The 21,721-nt window shown below is 40.2% G+C and overlaps 1 protein-coding gene across 1 annotated transcript in view; it reads right to left on the bottom strand.

Annotated features, from left to right (window-relative positions):
- Positions 1–21,721, bottom strand: part of MYO3B (myosin IIIB) — a 386,500-nt gene that overhangs the window by 196,208 nt on the left and 168,571 nt on the right. The window contains exons 21-22 of the mRNA XM_033111465.1: positions 19,841–19,929; positions 17,367–17,496 (exon numbers count right to left, since the gene is read on the bottom strand). Coding sequence (XP_032967356.1) covers positions 17,367–17,496; positions 19,841–19,929 — 219 coding nt within the window. The remainder of the gene's footprint in view (positions 1–17,366; positions 17,497–19,840; positions 19,930–21,721) is intronic.

The raw sequence follows: 21,721 nt of genomic DNA on the forward strand, positions 1-21,721 counted from the left end.
TAGCAGGCCTGGGATAAAAATCTAGGTTTCTTATTTTCAAGTCTAGTGTCCTTTTCATTGCTTCCATGCTAAAGAGGGAGAACCAAAGAGTGGTTTATAGTTCCAAGCGCTCAGTCATCATCCTGCACAATGGGATGTTAATAGCCTCATGCTTTCTAAAGCTTTGTGTTATTTTCTCAGTCTTCATTGAAAACCCAAGGAAATAAAATGAGCTTCACACAGGGAAATCATATAACTGACCCATCATCAATAGATAAGGTGTGTTGAGTAGAACTTTAAAGGAGGGATATATATATATATCTGTGGTAATCAGCTTATTCTCTCTTGAGCATTTTATTTAGGATGGTAGTCTCAGACTATGGAATGTCACTTTTCTACATGCAACTACCTAACACATATGAGATTTTAATCAAGACTTTGGCCTCATTAGCATTTGTAGTAACTCACTGGTATGAATTCCCCAGTGGCTTGTATCCAAACCGTTCACCTCTGGCCACACAGATGGATGAGTACTCTACATGAAGGCCACTGGAGGAGCAAAATAGCAAAGCTTTGGCGATGATCCCACCAGTAACTTATGATGCTTTAATAAGGTTTTCTTTTTCCATGTTTTCTTCCTCCAAAAATTGCCACCATAGTTAGTGAAGGGGTTCAGAATAGGCCTCCCCAAGTTGTGCTACTTTGACGTGTGGATTATTCTATGCTGAAGACAATTGAAACCCTGCTGGCTCACGAGAAACTTTCACCTCTCCCTTAAAGTATTTAAATTTGGGGCCTTGCTGATAATAGGTGTTATCACCAGAAATAACTTTCTGTGGCCTATCAGTAGGGCAGCAAAAATTTCTAATAACTGAACATCTGCTCTTTTTACTGTCTGCAAATTACTTTCCTCCCCTCTGAAGCCTCAGGGCATCTTACTTCATTGATCAGCTCAGGATGTCATATATACCTCATTTTACCTTTCTGTCTCGGAACCTCTCACTATGTGGGGTCTCTGACTCTCTCATGTATGAGGGGTTCCTGTACGTAGGTATGTAATTAAATTTGTTTTTTTCTTCCTGTTAATTTGTCTCATGTAGATTTAATTAAAACAGCCAAAAGAACCTAGAAGGGTAAATAAAAATTTCTTCCTCCCCCACATTTGTCTTTTCATTGGTAGGGAGGGGCAAGTAACTTGTTTCTATGCTTGTAATTTTAATTTGCCAATTCTTTCTTCACAGTTGATCTCCATAAGCAATGAGCAATGGCTCTGTTTCTGTGGTCTCTTTACAGTTACTCCTCTTTCTTCACTTTTTTATTGTGGCTAAAGTGAGTTTATTCAGACCTCTAATTTTTATATCACTGTTCTTCCTTAGCATATGAGAGAGGGGACAAAGGTAAAGATTTTTGCTCCCTCCCTGCAATGATTTTAAGATTAAGTAATTCAAGGTGCTTATCTTCAACATATTCATAACACATATTCTCCCAGTAAAAAATTATGCTTCTTTCAGTTTGCATATTAGCAAATAGCAGTCATTTTGAAATATTGGGTAATAATTTGAATGTAGTCATCACTTATATAAATCTTTTTTCTATTGAGTCTCTGAAAACAGTCAAGATTAACTTTTGATCTGTAGGTATCCAAGTCTAATTTTCACATATACTAATTATTTAACTTTCTTTCAAGGAATGACTATTCCATATCTCCTACCTTCTTTCTGAAAGGACCTAATTTTAACAGTGAGGTGTATATCTTTGAGAAAAATTACAGAGGCTTAAGAATCTAGAAAATAAGGAGAGGCATACTAAGAAAGGAAACACTCTACAAGAAACAAAACAACAATATGCCTAATTGGCCAGCATTACTCAGCTTTCTGTACACCCACATTTGTCTCTCATACATCACACACACACACACACACACACAGACACACGGTCGGAAATTAAGTTCACGAACTTGTTGTAACGATGTTACTAACCTTTTTTGATATCGGAGGGATTATTCATTATAAATTTGTACCAACTGAACAGTTCACCAAGTTTACTATTTGGAAGTGCTGAAAAGGCTGCATGAAAAAGTTAGACGACCTGAACTTTTTGCCAACAATTCATGGCTTTTGCATCACGACAATGCACCAGCTAACATGGCACTGTCTGTGAGGGAGGTTTTTGCCAGTAAACAAATGACTGTATTGGAACACCCTCCCTACTCACCTGATCTGGCCCCCAATGACTTCTTTCTTTACCTCAAGATAAAGGAAATATTGAAAGGAAGACATTTTGATGACATCAGGACATCAAGGGTAATACGACGACAGCTCTGATGGCCATTCCAGAAAAAAGTTCCAAAATTGCTTCGAAGGGTGGACTAGGTGCTGGCATGGGTGCATAGGTTCCCAAGGGGAGTACTTCAAAGGTGACCTAATGATATTTAGCAACGAGGTATGTAGCACTTTTTCTAGGATGGGTTCACAAATTAATTGTCTGACATCGTGTGTGTGTGTGTGTGTGTGTGTGTGTGTGTGTGTGTGTGTGTGTTTACCCATTCATAAAATGGCAGTGCCCAGAAAGCTTCTACTGAACCTTGTATGTGTCATGGTGTTGAAAAATGAAGTTAATGTAAGTTTTCTTTCTGAAGTACAGGCATCTTTTCTTCCTTCCTTCCTTCCTTCCTTCCTTCCTTCCTTCCTTCCTTGCTTTTTTTTTTTTTTTTTGAGAATTTGGCTTTATGTTCCAACCATATTTTGAAACAGCATTCAGAATAATTGTTAGATTTCAAAAACTTTCTAAATTAAAGTCTTATATTATAGACGGGATGCAATTAATTACTGATTTTATTTTTGTAAGAATAGAATCAATTGAGAATAAAGGCCAACAAAAGGATTATTTCTCATATGAAGGAATGCTATAAGAATCACACTATTCTAATTACAGAGGCTGTGATAATCAGTGCACTTGTGTTTGAGTTCTTTTAAGTCAGTGAAAATATTCTACCTTCTGTTGGCATTTATCTTTAGAAATGATTGATTCCTTATAGAGGTTACATGTTCTTTAAAGCCAAGCACTAAATAGTTCCATTCTCATTCATTAATTCAAAATATATTCCTTCAGCAGCTACTATAAGACTTGCAATGTTCCCTACACAGAGTAGAAATTTTTTAAAGTTTACTGACGATGCTTCAATGTACCAGAATAACATTTTAGATGATTTCTATTCTTGCCTTCTATGGATCATCTCTTCCATCTCTTAGCAAGTTTAAGTAGCATAGATTCTTCTTTCAGTCATTCAAGAACACCATAACTCATTACTCCATGGAAATAAGTAATTGACTGTAAATCATTTTTGCAGTGTTAGTAAAGCACCATGGATGAGTAATAAACCTCAATGAAAGAGATTTATGGTTTAAATGTTTCTAGAGAATGCCTCTTTCAAAGCCCAAGATGTTCCTTCATGCAACAGTCAAAGCCCCCCATGAATCTTACGAACAGTGTGTCTTTTGACTCCTGATTGGATTGTAAGCTCTATGAGGGCAGGCGCTAAGTCTATTCCATTTACTACTCTATACCTAGTGCTTAGCACAATATACCTAACGCATAGTAAGCACTCAATAAATATACGTCAATTCAATGAGTGAATGAATAAATCGTGTAGCATTAAATTTTTATTTAACATGACGTCCAGTGCCCTCCAGGAGCAGGCCACTCATCTGGAAATAACTCATCTTATTTCCCTCCACACACCCTGAACTTTTTGCTAGTCTCTGGCCATGCCTTGCTCCCTTCATATTTCAGACTCTGCTCAAGTTATTTGAGGCCTGGACTACAGAGGTGAAGTGGTTAAGATTGTGAGTTCTGGGGTCAAACCACCTGGGGTTTGTCCTCAGCTCTGCCACTTACTTGTTACGAGAGCTTGAAAGAGTTATTTGCCTTCTCAGTATCTGGGTTTCATCATCCAGAAGGCTAGATGAATGTTTATTCAGCTTTGGGAATAAAGTGTTCCTGTTAAATTTATAGTTAACAGAGTTTCAGTGGTGAGTGAAGATGCAGATGTTGCTGGTGTAGGGGATTTGATTAGAGCCACGTGGAGCCTCCAGAGGTCCTAGCTGGCCACGGCATTTTAGCTAAGCTACATCATTTGACGCAGCTTGGTGACAATCTCATCAGCATATATTCTGAGATTTACAAAAATGTTATTAATTATAGGTTCTGGTTAATCAGAGTTTAATGGAATATCCAGTTTTTCTATTGCCTATAGCCTCATTAAATGTTGGGTTGGACGACTAGAAAAAAAAGGAAATAAACTGAGGATTTAAGGTTTGGGGGTTTATCTTATTCTTTCCTGTTTATCTTCTTAAGGTATTATTTTTAAAACACAGAAATTATAAACGCTCAACAGAAAGGAAGGAAGGAAAGAAGGAGGGAGGGAGGGAAGGCACCCTTAGTACCATCCATTGTCTTTTAAAAATTCCATCCGAGATAAGGAAATAAAGAAGAAATTCACTTATTTTGCCTTCTATTTGTGCTTCTGCTCCAGATCAGAAAAGAGTTCACAATACTTAAATATTAACATTTAATGTAAACATTTATTAAACATTTATAATGCAGTAGATACTGTGCTAAGTGTGTGAAATGAAATATTTACTATGACAACCCTGTGAGCCATGTCTCCAATCTACCAAGAAAGGAAACTGAGGCAGAGTATTCAAGCCTCTTGTCCAAGGTCAGATATACAGAGCTCTGAGCAGTGATGCTGAGAAAGCCCATCAACTAGGATGGCCTAATTAATGATTTTGTGGTTGTTTCAGGGTTTCTGAGCATATTCAAGGTAGACCACTGAGTAATCCATAGGATTGTTGCCTGGCCCAATTGATTGAACCTAATTGATTTTAGATGATGTTTGGATTTCTTAGTCATTTATACACCAAACCAAATCAACTGCACTACGATCTCATCGACCATCCAGCAATCACTATCTCTCTGGCTAAGCCAAACCTAATCATCTGGAAAAAAGTTGATTCGATTTTTGTGTAAATTGAACTACCCTTGTGAAATGCAAAGAATGTAACCACTCTACTAAATGCGAACCTTAATAAAATCTTAGCAGCCCTCTCTCCCACTTCCAACTCTCAAATTCAGTTAAGTGACATTTTATTTAGTTTACTGACGTCTCACATGTGCACGCCAGTAAAGTTCACAATTGTTACACCACACAGCTGTGGTTTACAGCTTCTCTTTGCATACAACACGCTGGCACCAGAGCAAAACGATTAACTTTTATATGCTTCTAACATATGGACCAGACTGTTAGGGCTGGTCTTGTGTTCTAAAGAGAAAAATACAGCTTTTATTAACATGACCCAAATTCCTGGGGAAAAAAAGCGTTAAGTTGTGATCCATCTAAGTAGAGAGATTATAATTATAATTATAATGGCTTTGTTTCTAATTCATTTTATTTGAAGTGCCTGGACTTATCTTTTAGTGAGGGGTGAGATGACCTGAAAGTCCCATTATAAAGAGGTTTTATAGTGGAATGAATTAATAAACTGTAAATGGCCTTGAGACTTTTTCTCCAATATGAGCTATGAAATAAGAGCAAAGAACCTTTCATCTTAAATGGGAACATATTTCTTTTCTATGAATGAGAAGGATGCTGGCTGAGAGAAGCATAATTTATTTTTCTTGCATTTCTGACTATCGAAAAATCAAAACTGCCATATTTGCTATACTTGACAGGATCACTAAAGAAATAAAATAAAATGGTTCTAAATTGAAGTGCCACTTACAAATAAAATGTACTGTTACATTTAGGAGCCATGAAAGAAGTATTAAAATGTGTTGGGGAAAGATAGATATGAATCACGACAGATGCTAACTTTCCCAATATTACAACTCACTATTGAAGGCTATTTAATTTTTCTTATTTTTAACTTTCTAAGGTTATTTTTAGTTTTCTAAGGATATTGCAGCAACAGGGTCCCTAGAGCTAGGAAAGCATGAGGAACTTTTGGAAATGGATTTAAGACCCATGCTGGAATGTTGCCCTGGAAAAGAAAGACCCCAGGGAGAAAATTCTCTGATCAGCATTGCCTCAGTGGATACCATTTGGCTCTTGATCCTCAAGATGCTTTTCCCAAAAAGCATCTTACTGATTTCAGAAGCCCTGTATGCGAGGGCCATCTGTGATATTTCTGCAGTAAAGATACCTATTGGATTTTCAGACTCAGTATTCCCTATACTTTTTGACCATGGAAATCTCTTATTCACCACACAACTCTTCACATCTCACAAACCTCGTGTTTCATGAAACACGCTTTGGACAACACTACTCTTGATACTGATAACATGGGACCTTTCTATCTTGGCAAAGAGAGCCAAAGGGACTTTTAAAAAGCTTGTGCTAGAACTCTGCAAATCCAGAACAGTGATGTCTCTCATACACTGCAAAATAGTCTGATGTCAACTCTACATGCAGAACATGATTTTATGAAGAAACAAGAATTTATTTTCTTTGGGGAAACGCACCAGAAGAGCTTTTGGCATTTCTTCATTCGTCTTTGAAAGCAAGAATGAGCCACTTCTGCGGCCATGGCAGCAATTCTGTATTGCCACGGTATGCAACACGTGAAATGTGGTTAGTCCAAATTGAGATGTGCTGTAGTATAAAATACACACCAGATTTCAAGGACTTCGAAAAAGAAGTAAGATATCTCAATAATTTTTATATTTATTACATGTTGAATGATAATATTTTTGATATGTTGAGTAAAGACATTATTAAAATTAATTTCACCTGTGCTATATAGATTGTTTGTGTCTCCCCTTCCCCATTCATATACTGGAATATGAATCCAGTACATTAATAAATCCTAACCTCCAATATGATGATATTTGGAGGCGGGGCCTTTGGGTGTTGATGAGGTGATTCATGAAGGCAGAGCGCCCACGAACGGGATTAGTGCCCTTATGAAAAGGGCCCCAGTGAGCTCCCTTACCCCTCCTATCTGTGAGGACACAGTGAAAATACTGCTGTCTGTGAATCAGGAAGTGGGCCCTCACCAGACACCAAATCTGCCAGTGCCTTGAGATGGAACTTCCCAGCCTCCAGAACTGTGAGAGATAAATATGTTATTAATAAGCGACCCAGCCTGTGATATTTTGTTAAAACACCCCCAACAGACGAAGACAATTTAGTTTCTTGTTACTTTTTAAAATGTGGCTAATAGAACATTTTACATTTCACTGGACAGCATGGTGCAATAGAGCAATGAACAAAAGCGAGCCCAGGGAGAGCTTTCAAAACACAGTAACTCCAGACTGAAGGCTTAGCCTAGGGATTATTAGGTATTGGACTATTTGACCTTAAGCTTCCTTCTAATTAGGGAGGTTCTTCTTCATGTAAACTCCTTTGCAGATGGGAATCTGGTTCCGAGAAGTGAATTAAACCTGTTGGATGCAAAGTGCCAAGCCAGGTTGATTTCAGCCTGTTTCCTGACTTAGAGTCCAGGGCTCTCTATTCCACCTCAGCTGATAGGGTAGAAGAAACTATAGGTAGACTTTTTTAAAAGAAAGAAACATTTAAGCTGCTTACATTTGAATAGCAAAAAAAAAGCACTTGGAGAATACAAATTCAACACCTAAAGGCATTCCAGGACTGGGGGGAAAGACACTGAGAATTTCAAGAGATGTTCTCTTCCTCTCACAATTACACCATACACATATTTTGGCCTCAACAAACCTACAAAGAAAATCAAAGATTCTTCTAGATAAGGGCTAAAAACCATTAACAAAGGGAGAGGCAGGAAGGTGTGAAGTTTCTCTTGGGGCTGTCCAGCCAGGACCTTCTGCCTCCTCCTCCAGTCTGTAAAAGGGCAGAGGAAGATGTGCCCCCTCATAGAACCTCACAGAGGCAGCTGTTTGCTTCTGGGAACGCCCCTGCCCTGCCCACTCCGCCCCAGGAAGAGGCCCAGCAATCAATTTCAGATGCCAGATGTAAATGCAATACATCTGCGCTTCTCTGGCACCTGAGTCCTAACAGGGCTTCACACTCGTCCCTCTAGATCCAGAATATGAGAGCTCCTTTTATCTGAATTTCACAACTTGTTAAAATAAATCTCCATGCTGGTGGGCTTCCAGCCAGCACCATAAATCACAGGATGATCCACATTTCTGATGTGCTTCAAGTGCTCTCCGGACTCCCAGGAAATTCTGTTCACAAATTGCACTCTGCCTGGACAGACAGACTGTACTGAGCACCTCCTAAGTGCCAGGGCCCTCTCTAGGAGGTACAAAGAGGAGTCAACTAAATGGCAAAAAAATCCTGTCTTTATGGAACTTACATTCTGGTTGTGCCTGAAATTTCACCTAACTTGGACCAAACACTTCCTGGAGGCAGTAATGCTAGGGCTGATTTTTGAAGAAGGATTAGGAGGCAGGGGAGGGACAAGGATGGGTGGTGTGGTGATGTGGGTGAAGGTGGGGCGCAGAAGTAATTCCAGGAAGCAGAATTAGTATGGATGATGGCATGGAGCTGTGACGTGTTGTCAACAGTCCTGACTGTATGTTCTGTATATAAATGAAACAGAAGGCACTGTCTTTGTTCTCATGGAGCTTACAGTCTTCTCAAGTGATTGAGATGGTTGCATGAGGCAGAACTGCACAGCTGAGTAGACCAAAGTACTGAACTGTACAGCTCTGAGTATAAATTTTTGGAGATGAGGAGCCCAGGGAATTACCATTTGCTCTTTCCATTATTCATGAATGACCCTCAGCATCATTTCCCCTATTCCTGACTCTTGCTCACTCCAGGCTGGTGCTGGGAGGAATCCCCAGCTAGTGATGGAAGCTGCCAGCCTCCCAGGTTTGCACCTGCAGAAAGCTTTGTGGTTGTCTGTTATGACTTGAGCATGAAATCAGCATATGGAAGCATCTCAGTTCATTGGGGACAAACAAGAATTAGTTCCACTTTTAAAGCCTGTAACTTCCCCACTCATACTAATGCCTCACCTTTCTATGAAGATGGAAGCTCCTTTAACCACCTTTCAGCCCATTTCATAGCTTTTCTGTTATTAAAGATTACTTTTGGTTTGGAAGATTCATTCTTATTTATTTTTAACCTTTAATAGCATTATCAATCCAAAGCTCTTTTTCCCACTCTCCCTTTTCCTTCAGGCTGGATTGATGCTTTCATGGCTTGAGGAAGTCTTATCTTACACACCTCTTCTCTGTGCTGGCTCCTCTGATGTGGGAAGGAGGAGGAAGAAAACAGGTCAGAGCTCTGTTTCCCTGACTGGTGAGGCTACAAACTCTCTCTGGCCGGTCACAACTGTCCCTGGACTTTACTGGGAAAGATATTGGCCCTCATATGCCCCACAGGTAAGGGTACTCATATCAGACAGCTCCCTCAGCTCTCAGTGATCTGTTGTGGGCTGAATTGTACCCTCTTCCCACCCCCAATTCACATGTTGAAGTCTTAACCCCCAGTACCTCAGAATGTGACTGCATTTGGAGGTAGCACAGAACCCTTAAATGATGATTAAGTTCAAATGAGGTCATATGCGTGGGCCCTAATCCAATGTGGCTGTTGTCCTTATAAGAAGAGGAGATTAGGACACAGACAATATACACACAGACCAAAGGGTGACCATGGAAGGCTACTGAGAAGGCAGCCATCTACAAACCAAGGAGAAAGGCCTCAGAAGAAATCAAACCTGCCAGCATCTGGATCTTGGACTTCTAGCATTCAGAACTGTGACATAATAATTTTTGTTTGTTTGTTTAAGCCCCTTTTAGTTCATGGTACCTTGTTATGGCAGCCCTAATAAATTACTACAAACTGGGAGTTAAGACTTGGAGTTCAGCTTTAGTTTCTACCTTGCAGGAGTTACTGAGTTTTTAACAAATATTTACTGAGGACTTAACTACACACTGGGTATTGCTCTGGGTCCCAGGGATACAGTGGACCCATAAAGGCTCTGCTCTCAAGGAGCTCGCAGGCTAACATGGGGGACTGGAGGAGAAGGGTGGGACAGAGCTTGACAGGACAATATCATCTCCCAATGGAGACATTTACATGGGGTGATACGACTGGATGAGTGAGAATATGGGGCTACCTTCTAATGGATGGACAGAGAAGTCTCCTCCTTGGAAATGACATTTAAGCTGAATTCTGGATCATAAGATAGACGTAGACCTGTAAAGATCTGGGGGAAGCATGTTCCAGGCAGAGTGAGCAGCTGGTACAGACTGGAAAAGGCTCGGAATATCTGAGGAACAGAATGAAGACAGAGAGTGAGGGGTAGAGTTCAAGGAGATGGGGACAGAGGCAGAGAGGGACAGATCATGGAAGAGTTTGTAGACAAAGAAAGGAGTTTGGATTTTATTCTATGTGTGATGAAGAGCCATTGGAGGCTTTACGCAGGGAAGTGACATGATCAGATTTACATTTTTGGAAAGACTGCAATTTAGCTGTCAGGCTGTATGAGGCAAGAGCAGAAACAGGGCCTAGTGAGGAGGTTCAGGTGAGAGAAGCTGCAGATGAGTCACCCCACTCTCTGCCTTCATCTGCACATGGTGCTCTCCCCGCGTGTGTCTCTGCGTCCAAAATTTCCTTTTTTATAAGGACACAGTCATATTGGATTCAGGCTCACTTTGATGACTTCAATTTACCTTGATTACCTCTTAAAGAACCTATTTCCAAATAAAGTCACATTTTGAGGCACTGGGGGTTAGGACTTCAACATGTCATTTTGGGGTGACCCAATTCAACATGTAACAAGGAGTGAAAAAGATAGAAGATACTATGTTGATAAGAATGATCACATCAAGAGGAATAAAAAGATGATGCAGAAAAGAAGAAGAAGAATTACAGGATTAACATCCTTGTGAAGTTAAGAGGGGAAGCAATGCAGAGGGCATTCCTGGACAGCTGGCTTGCAATAAGAGCAGAGATAGTTCAATCATTTAGATTAGAAGGAAGACAGAAAATGGGAGCAAAGGTGGGTGACTAGGTAGAGTTTGTTCAACCATCTATTTATTTATTCAGCTAATATATACTGAGTGGCTACTATATGCTAGGTATCGTTCAAGACTTTGAGGATACAGTTATGGAAAAACCAGACAAAAGGTTCTGTCATCCTGGAACTTACATTGTAGTGGAGGAAGATAGATAATAAACAAGACAAATGAGTACATATAATATGTAAAGTAATGATAAGTGCTAAGGAGGAAAATGAAACAGGAAATGGGGACATAAAATGTTGAGTAGGTTGAAATTTTAACTAGGGTAGGTAGAAAAGGTAGATTTTGAGGAAAAACCTGAAGAAAATGAAGAAGCTAGCCATTGTTAGGTTTTGGGGAAAAAATGTTCCAGGTACCTAGCAAGTACAAGGGCACCTACACAAAACCTATAGTTAACATCATACTCAATGGTGAAAGACTACTTTCCCTCTGAGATCAAGAACAAAGCAAGGATGGCTCCTCTCACCACTTCTATTCAACATTATACTGAGAGTACTATCCAGTTAAATAAGGCAAGGAAAAGAAATAAAAGGCATAAGATTGGAAAGAAAAATAAAAGGATTCTTATTTACAGACAACAAACTGTCTATGTAGAAAATCCCTAGGAATCTACAAAACCAAAATCAAACCAAGCAAAACTCCTAGAACTAACAAGTGAGCTTAGCAAGGCTGTGGGGGACAGTATCAGTCCACACAAAGCAATGGCATTTCTATATACAGTACTAGCACTGAACAAGTGAAAACCAAAATTTAAAAAAATTATACTAGCTCCAAATATGGAAATACTTAGGTGTAAATCTAAAAAAAAACATGTGCAGGATCTGCATGCTGAAAATACTGATTAAAAAAATCAAAGAAGATCCAACTTAAGAGACATACCATGTTCATGGATTGAAAGATTCAAAACAGTAAAGATGTCAATTCTTCCGAAATTAATCTACAGATTTTATGCAATTCCAATCAAAGCCCCAGTAGTTTTGTTTTGTTTTTTAGATTCATAATTGTTTAATTACATACAATTTTGTTTTTGTTTTTTTATAGATATAGACAAGCTGTTTTTAAAATTTATAGGCAAAGGAAGTGGTATAGCCAAAACAATTTTGAAAAAAAAGAATTAAGTTGGAGGAATTATGCTACCTGTTTTTAAGACTTACTATGAAAGCTATGAGAGTCAAAACAGTGATCAATGAAACAGACCCACACAAATATAACCAATTGTTTTTTGACAAATGTAAAAGCAATTCAATGGTGAAAGGACAGTCATTTCAATAAATGGTTTTGAACAACTGGATATACTTATGGAAAAAAATTAATGTCAATCTCGCACCTTATATAAAAATTAATTCAAAATAAGTGCTAGATCTAAATGTAGAATGTAAAAGTATTTATTGAGCATCTATTCCCACACAACTCCACAGAGACTCCTTGGAAACAACCTGGTTCTTTATAGTCAGTCTTTAACACCTCTGCTTAAGATTTTCTTTCTCACCCTGACCCTGTTCTCTTCAGAAGCCCACCCTGAAAACCTACAGCATCACACATCAGCATCAGGAACCTGCCCCTCCACTCAGCAGCTTGCCATCATTTTTCCATCTTGCTTCCCTCCTCTGCCCTGAGTCCTTTCCTCTGGGTCCTAGTCATTTAATCATCCCACTTCCACCTCCCTCTCCCTCCCTGGCTATGGATCCTGGCTTAGAATGTCCTATTACTCCCAGACTGCTCAATTTCCTCTAGTCTCTCCCTCTCTGTCGTTTTTTTAAAAAATTAAATCTCTTCCAACAAGGCTTTCTTAGTTAAAAGAACTCTTTCCCATGTTGACCCATGGTATTTTCCATGACTTTTCCTTTTACTTTTTTACTTGTATAGACACAGTGCTTACATTGCCCCCATTTATTGATTTACATGTCTGTTTAGGATTTACATTTTTGGTGCTTTTTTAATACATTTTAGGATTTGGCAGTCTATCTGTCCCTCACTATTCTGGCAGGGACTTTCTTCTATTTTTTCTAGAAAAGCACCTACACATAACACCATAGCTAGAAAGATGAAATTTACATAATTATCTGTTGAGTGATAATTTACATAATTATCTGAGATACACTCCCAAACGAAATGGAAAAAAGCGGGTCTCTGCATGAGGGGGAACTAACTCACCAGGGCTCCCTGACAAGGTTGGCTCATTAGAGCCTCCGTTTCAGGAAGAGCCCAGCTCTGTCCATGTCTCTGACCCTGGGCTTTGTCATTTAGAATCAGCTCATTCTGCTAGAGTCACTTGTGGAACTGCCAGGCTGGAGGAGCAGCCATAAATGGAAAATGAAAACTCTGAGAGATAGTTACTAAAAGGTATCCTCTTAAGAGCTTAATGCTGTTAATTTGGGGAGTTGCAGAATCAGGAACAGACAATCAACAGCAAGCATTTTAGCAGTGAAGGTGATATAGTGCTTTGCAGATATAATGTGGGGGCTCATCTTGCTCCCTCCTTATCCAAATAAAAAGAGGAAACAGTAGAAGTCAAGATAGAGAGACTTTACAGTTGATTTTTACTATAAATCAGATTCCAAGGGAGAGATCTGAGAGTCCTCAGACAGAAGAAGGTAATGGAGACAAAATTCAGTTCTAGATTCTGAAGCAAAACCAGACTTTCAGGCTCAGACAACATTCCCTCGTCCTCTTGTGTTTTCTAGTTTCTCCCAAGTTCCTAATGCCTTTAAAACCTCAAACTACTATATGGAAGTCAGAATTCACGATTCAAAGACAGAAATGGGGTTTTTCAAGTTTCTTTTGAAACCGCCTCTTCTCTTTCTGTCCCTGAGCCTTTTGAACTTTTCTCTAGTTTACTAGTAACAAGTGGAACATTACCCAAATAGGAAAATATGCCACGACACCTTGTGATAACATCTTTCCTTTTAATGTTTTTCTACCTAGATCATTCAGTTTGAAACATCCCAGCTGAAGGGTTAGAAAGCAGTGCTGCTGCCACATCAAATTTTCACACATAAAATCTTCAGAGACTTTCCCATCAATAGGAAAAATTACAAAGAAAATTTCACCATGCCTGAAGTGACCCATCTGCAGGCCACAAAATGGTCATGTAAGAGAATCCATATTGACTGCAGCTGCCTCCATTTACCCGACTGACACTGAGTACGATGGGATGACAGCGTGCCCCTCAGGCAGCGGCGTCTCCCCACCAGATGCAGCTCTGTGCCAGCAGAAGCAGCTGCTGGTGAGGGGGCTGCAGAAACCTGGGAGAAGCTGACGACCTGGACCTCATGGTCTCACACTCTCTCTCTCTCTTTTTTTTTTTAACTGTTTCAGTATCTGGGGATGTACAACGTGAACAGGAAGGCAGGTACAGGAACAGGAAAATGCCGACTGGATTACTCTCTGATTTTATATTATGGTTTCACACAAACAGATGCAGAGGTTAATTCTCTTGATCTTGATAAGAGATTAAACCAAGGACCAATACTTCTGTTTGATATCTACTAAAGAAGGGATTGTTACCCGCCCAGCATCTCAGACAGGAGGCGGACTTAAAAGGACAGGAGTGTATTGGAAAGCAAAGAACAGCAACAGTCTAGCTACCAGAAACTTCAACTTAACTGGACAGGAAATCTTAGAGAAAGAAATTGAAATTTTTCTTTGCATTTTAAGACTTCTCTATGTTTTTTCGGGGGGAGGGAGATATCATTAGGAAATGGAAAGCACGTACGGAGAAGTGTACAAAACAGAAATGGATGGCACAATAAACATGACAACGCAAACATCCATGTAACCACCGTCAAGACCAGGGCCAGAGCACGGCCAACACCCCACACGGTCTCTCCTCTCAGAACTGAGTGTGCAGTGCTGGACGTCTTTTTTAAGTTTGGGGCGAACAGCCTCCAAAGCTTCCCAACTTTGACCTTTTCCTTCCTCTCTGTAGTACATCCCCTGAAAGAAATTTGTAAAGTAATTGCCCATAACGTCTGTGCTCACTGAACTAGTGCCCCCTCCAAGTATTTAAGGGTTTGAAAAGGATAAATAAAAATTAAAATGATCGAGAAAATGGTTTCTCGTGTACTGAATATATTAGCGTACTCTTTTCCAAAATGCCAGGATGTGTGGGGCCTTGCTTCCAGCCAGAATGCTGAGATGTACAGGTGCGTCCTCCTTGGAAAGGGGTGCGTGCCTAAAACAGGTATTTGCGATTTCAGCAAAAACAGCACAGTCTATTTCTGTCCTTTAAGGTTTTCCCACCTTCAAAGGCTGTAATAAAATACAACCAAAAAATATAGAATACGGATGTTTTAAAAATTAGGAGCTTAATTATTATTCTGACCTTCAACATTTTCTTTAGAACTGAGGTTTTGAGGTCAAATACTTCATACAGAGATAAATTAATGCCTAATTCTAGACAGGAAGTGAAGGTAAAGGAAAGTTCCAGTTGCTTTTGGGTAAAGCCTTATTATCTTTATCGCTACATCCCCCTTCGCTTGCCTAAACAGTGCCTCATTATTAGAAGCTGTTCTATAAATGTTTGTTGATTGAAAGCATTTTTACATGAAAAAGAAAACAGAATTATGCTTACTAGTTATGGTGTGTATTCATGACTTCTTAATTATACTCAAATAGAGAGAAAATAAAGCTTCGGGTTTCAAAAGCAACTATTATGCATAATATACAACTCACAAATATAAGGAAGCTTCTTTGGAAGACATATTTTTTCTACTCTTGATTTTCACTTTTGTTTCCTCCAGGTGGTGTGGAGTGCAATTTCAAGGCAAGATTCAGAAAGAGTTAAAAGACAGGAGGAAAGCTCTTTCGGAGAAAAAACAAGCAAAACAAACAAACAAAAAAAACGGAGGCTATCCCTTTGTTCCTGTTCCTTCCCGCTTTTAGGTGATCAGAAAGAACAGAAGGCTGGAGGCAGAGCCTGACTTCTATGTAGTGTCACCTAGCGGCCTAAACTGTGAAGTTATTTTTATTTTGCCAAATGTTGAAAAATAGGAACTTCCAAAGTTGTGAATAGATTTGACAAGTCGTTACTTCTATCTATGGGAGAGTGTAAATGTCAGCCAACAAGTTATTTGTATATATTTTATTTCAAAGAATACATCTCCTATTAATAATGGCCGTGTCTTCACCTCTGCAAAGGTCGTCTGATGAGTCTACACCTTGGTGTCTGGTGAGGGGACACCAGCTGTGCCCACTTTCCCTGAAGCTGACAATGCATCAAATCCTGGCTATGCCCAAGAGAGGTCTGGAGAGGAAGCTGGAGGGGAGCCTTCTGGTTGGCACCCTACTACTTCTGTTTATAGGAGCATGTTTTAAGAAAGTTAAGAACCTGGTTTCAACTTTCCTTCCAAGTTAAGACAAAGCAAAGTTTGTAGACTGTGGCTTTTTTCTTAACCAAGGTTTTCACTCTTCTGCATGTTGCTAAGAATCAGATCTGGCAGCCCTGTCTTTTAACATGCAAAGGGCTTATGCTAGACACGGGTGCTGAGGATTTCAAGATGGATGTGGGAAGAAAAGAAGAGAAACTTATGAACAATGATAAAGAGGTTTCTCTCTCTCCTTTCTTAAAATCATACCCGCAGCTGTTTGCAGATATCGCCTCAAAAATATAAAGCCCTTGAGAAAAGAGCAGTGGGAAGATTGAGTGTGCTGCTCAGCCAAAGATAGCAGAATCCCAGGTAAAATAAAAGGAGCTTAACCCAATTAGAGCTTATTTGGTGAAACATCAAAGAGCGGGAAGTTCCATTCTTTGGCCCTCGCTTCCTGCTTCCTGGCATGAGGACTGAGTGAGCAACTCAGTACAAATGGACTGTAAGTAGGCAAAGGCTGCGTCTGGAGGCCAGTGATGGACCTGTTCCAGGTTGGTTAGGAGAGTGGTGGGGTGTGGTCGACGACTGGGCGGGAAGTTGGACCAAGTGACCTCTGAGAATCCCATGATTGGATGACTTTGAGTCACCATACTCCCCTCACTTGGAATCATACGTGAATAGAAATAATCTTCCTAATAATTCTAGGTAAACTGAGACCACCCTAGAGTGTTTCGCATTAATTAATAACATATGGTTTTATAAATGGAAGAATGAAAAGAGGCAGGCAGAAAAAAGAGAAGTTTAAGAGTTGATGTTATAGAAAATGTGTGTGTGTACCTGTGTGTATACTGATGTTGTGTAAGTAGATTGCAAAAGAAACAATCACCTTCTTTTTCTTGAACTTAGATGGACAGACCTTTACCCCTGCTTAAATTCCAAAATGTTAGTACAGCGCTAGCAGTATTTAGACACTACCTGGAAAACCCCAGCAGAACTTGTAAAAGCATCAGGCCCAGGGCTGACAGGGGTGGAGCGAGGTGGGGTGGGGGTGGGGGCAAGTACCTGTTTTGGTTAAAGGGATTGAGAAGAGTTGCTGAAGAAGCTTGTTTTCTGATGTTCTCAGGACTACAACCACATCAGCAGGGAGAGTGTCTCTGTTTTTCTCAAGAACCCCAGAAGCATCATATAATACCTGCAAGATGAATAGCAAATCTCAAGTTAGCCAATACCGTCCACGATTGGTGACACTGGCAAGTTGTCTGAGGTCAGTCATGAATCGACCTCTGTATAGAATTCATCTTGACACAGCCATGATTTTCAACCTAGACCACCAGGGGGAAATATGTAATTTTTGACAGGCCGGTTTATCTTCACTTCTTGTTCAGTTGCTCTTTGAAGAAAAGAGTTGTATCGAAGATATATCACATCAGAATAATTATTCAAATATATTAGGCCCTCGCGATATGTGAAGCACCCATCCTACGAGGTAAGCACTCTTATTACCTCCATTGTACTGGTGGGCAAACAGAAGCTCAGAGGGAGGCGGAACAATGTGCCCGTGGTCACACATTTCACAAGTGGTGGGCAGGCCTCCAACACCAGGCCGCTTGGCTCCATGCTCACAACCACTGTAGTCTCACCGCTTCCCAAGGTACCACTCACAGCACCTGAGTGATTGCTCAGGGATGCTGAGCAGGTCTCAGTTCTCAGGGAGAGGGGATCCAGGTCAGAGAAATAAGTGTTGAGTGGCAAACGAATTCTGGAAGGACACTACCCAAAAAGAAAAGGATCGTTTTCCCCCCCTTAAAATTAGGAAAGAAGAGGGAGAAAAAGGGAAGAAGAGGGGTGGGTAGGAAATAGGTGCAAAAGGACAGAGAAGTGAGGAAGAGGACAGGAATGGAAGGCAGAAGAGAATGGGGAGCGGGTATCGTGGCTCCCCATTTGGGGTCTCAGATGTGGGGGCCTTCAATAAGCAGTCAGACATCAACGCTAAGGTAAACGCCTCAGTTAAGGGCAAAAAAATGGATTGCAATTTCTAACAAAGATCCAAAATAGATCCTATCATGAACCAGGTGAAGAGAAAAGCCATCCCATTTACTTGTGAAGGGGTTCAGAATAAGTCTCCCCAAAACATGCCACTCTGGCAGGAAGATTATTTTGAGCTAAAAGTAATCAAAACCCAGCAGGTCCAGAAAAAGCTCTTTACCTCCTCCCTAAACTTACATTGGAAGGAGACAGGTATCAGGAAGAGGGTATTACCACAGATACCTTTTTACTTAAGAAACTTATCTGCACAATAGGGCACACTTTTGTTTTCTAAGCACCTCCTCTGCCTTCCTGCGAATGGCCCTCCTTCACTTTGTATCCCCAAGCCCCTGTCCTTTTCCTTAGCTCAGGATGTTCTATAAGCTGCAGTGGCCCAGCTGCCCTTTGGGTCTCATATTCTTATGCGGCCTTGAAGGTATGTAACTAAATTTGTTTTTGTCCTGTTAATCTTGTCTTATGTTAATTTAATTATCAGACCAGCCAAAGAACCTAGAAGGAAAGAAGAGGAATGTTTTTTGCCCTTCCATTTGTATTAGTTTGTCTTTCAACCAACTTTCAGTCAGGGAAATTTACTGCAATGTCACGATATGAATTTGAAAAATAATTCCAATAAACCTCAAATCAACAAAATAATCCAAAATGCCCTTTATTGAACTCCTACCTGTTTTCTGGGCCCAGGGTCTCAGCAGACCCCACTGGAACCAATTAGCAATAATTCAAATGGCTCTTTTTTTATATATATTTACTTTTATATATTTATTTATTTATTAGTTGTAGGTGCACATATCAAAGTAATAGTTAAACGTTTATCATTTATATCCCTCACACTGTGTCAACCCCTCTCCCCCCATCCACTATCCCTCTGACATCACACACACAAATGGCTCTTTTGAGAGAACTCAAGCAATGAGTTGTTGACTATGGGCCTGAGGATTTCAGTCACTAATGTCCTTCACGAACTTGAAATTGAGACTGAGGCATAATGAATGAAAAGTGGAAATTGCAGTTAATGTCGTAAAAGCTTAACATCACGATGATGAAGTGAAAATTTTCTTTTCCTTTTCATCTAGACATGTGGGTGCCCTGTAGACACATCCATAACGTGCTAAAAAAAAATTGAGCCGCACTGTGATATTAACCCTCCTCTGTTACCTACACGTCTCCAAATGACTTCTGAATCTGGACATTCACCGCTAAGCACTGCGAAAGCTGTAATATGTTTTCTCTCTGGAGAGCTGTCCCTTCTAAGCCGAGCCTCAGGTGAGAAGCAGATGGTTGTTCTGCCGGCCACCCAGCAAGAAACTGCCTCTTTGCCAGGGGCAGCTTTCTGTGAGAGGCTCCACTGAGAAAGTTTGGGACTATGATTAGGTGTTCAGGAAGTATTCAGAGGAGGAAGGAATCTGTAAGCAATTTCGTGAGTGGCACAGACAGGGTAATGTGGACACTTTCCCCTGGTCAAGTTCAGGATTAATAACTCACAGTTGTCTCACCTTTCCCGCATAGTGCTGAATGCCAAAGCACAGCTCCACGCCTTTGGGCCTCCAGAAGTATTTGCATCGTAGATTATCTTCAAATTTATCTGTGTGGATTTTCATGTTTAAAAGTTACAATGTGAATTGCTTGCTCCTTCAAACACACACATGACCCTTGAACCATGAGCGACCCAGTAAAAGGGATTTCAGAGCAGCCTGATATTATCACTGTATGTACAATGGTGGAGAAAGATGCCCCCGTAAGATGGGCATTAACAATACCCATCTTTTTTTTTTTTTAATCCCTTCGTCTTACCCCCACCTCCAACCTCCCTCCCATCTGGCAACTGTCAGCTTGTTCCCTGCATCTATGAGTCTGTTTCTGTTATGTCTGTTCATTTATTTTGTACTTTAAATTCCATATATAAATGAGATCATATGGTATTTGTCTTTCTCTGTCTGACTTATTTCACTTAGCATAATACCTTCCAGGTCCATGTTGTCACAAATGGTAAGATTTCATTCTTTTTTATGGCTGAGTAATATTCCACTGTGTATATGTACCACAATTTCTTTAGCCAGTCGTCTACTGATGGGCACTTAGGTTGCTCCCATATCTTGGTGATTGTAAATAATGCTACAATTAACATAGGGGTGCACATATGTTTTCAAATTTGTGTTTTGGATTTCTTCAGATAAATACCCAAAAGTGGAATTGCTGGATCATAAGGTAGTTCTATTTGTAATATTTTGAGGAACCTCCATACTGTTTTCCATAGTGGCCGCACCAATTTGCATCCCATCAACTGTGCATGAGGATTCCCTACAAGATTATATTTCTAAATAACCTTCTCTACAGGGGTAACAACAATCATGAAAAAGTGTCTAGCTCTGGTTTCCTGCCACTAGGCAATTTGCAGAGCCTTTTTATTGGTCCTTGAAAACAGAACTATGATCTTAGCTATCTACAATACCCATCTTTTACGTTTAGTTGTTTCATCTTGCCTTTAGTGTCAGGCTGTACCCTAAGATCTCATGTTCTGTTCTAAGAACTCCTAACACGGATACTCACGACACCACAAGTCCGGCCAACTAGCTTTAGAACCACGAAGATATCCTATGGAAGGCAAATAACCCTGGTTTAAACGCATCTTGGCAACTTGTGACAATTTAATAGATAAAAGGAAACCAATGAGGGTGACAATCTCAACTCCTATAAGTGGATCTCTCCCACAAATCAATTTTCCATTTGGGGAAAGGCTGGAAACTTTGTTTTCCCTCAACAATTTTGCATTGTTGTGACTGAGAGCCTACTCTGTGTGAGGACCGGTGCTAAGTACTAAAGGGATGCAAGAACTAGAGCTTTGTTGCCCTAAGCCTCTCACAATCTCAGTGAGGACCAACATCATGTACAATATTGAGATTTGAGGAGGAGGAGGAGGAGATAAGACGAACAGGGATAAAGTATAAAGGGCCTGGAGTGCCAGGAGGAGGTGTTTCATCACCATCTCATAGGTAACAGTCGACTAATGAAAAGGTGGCTTTAAAAAGACTAAATTAGCTGGATGTCTAGGATGGAGGGGGTAGAATATGAGCCTGGAAGCCAGGAGAGCAGACGGGGCTTCTATACAAACTTGGACAAAATTGGATGGGGGTCTAGGTGGTGATATGAGAGCAAGGTATGAAATGGAGGAGAAGCAAGTATTGCTTATGGGAAGTAAGGGAGAAAAAGGTATGAAAATGATATTTACCCAGGGTAATGGTATTTCTATTTGCAGACACAGGATAGTAAAGAGGGTTTGAGAGATGGGTTTGCTTTAAGATAACAAATTCTACCAGGATATTTGCTGAACATTTCAATTCATCAAAAGCAGGGTCTACAATTTCACAAACCACCAG

The sequence above is a fragment of the Rhinolophus ferrumequinum genome, chromosome 8, assembly GCF_004115265.2.
Source record: "Rhinolophus ferrumequinum isolate MPI-CBG mRhiFer1 chromosome 8, mRhiFer1_v1.p, whole genome shotgun sequence".
NCBI classification, from domain to species: Eukaryota; Metazoa; Chordata; class Mammalia; order Chiroptera; family Rhinolophidae; genus Rhinolophus; species Rhinolophus ferrumequinum.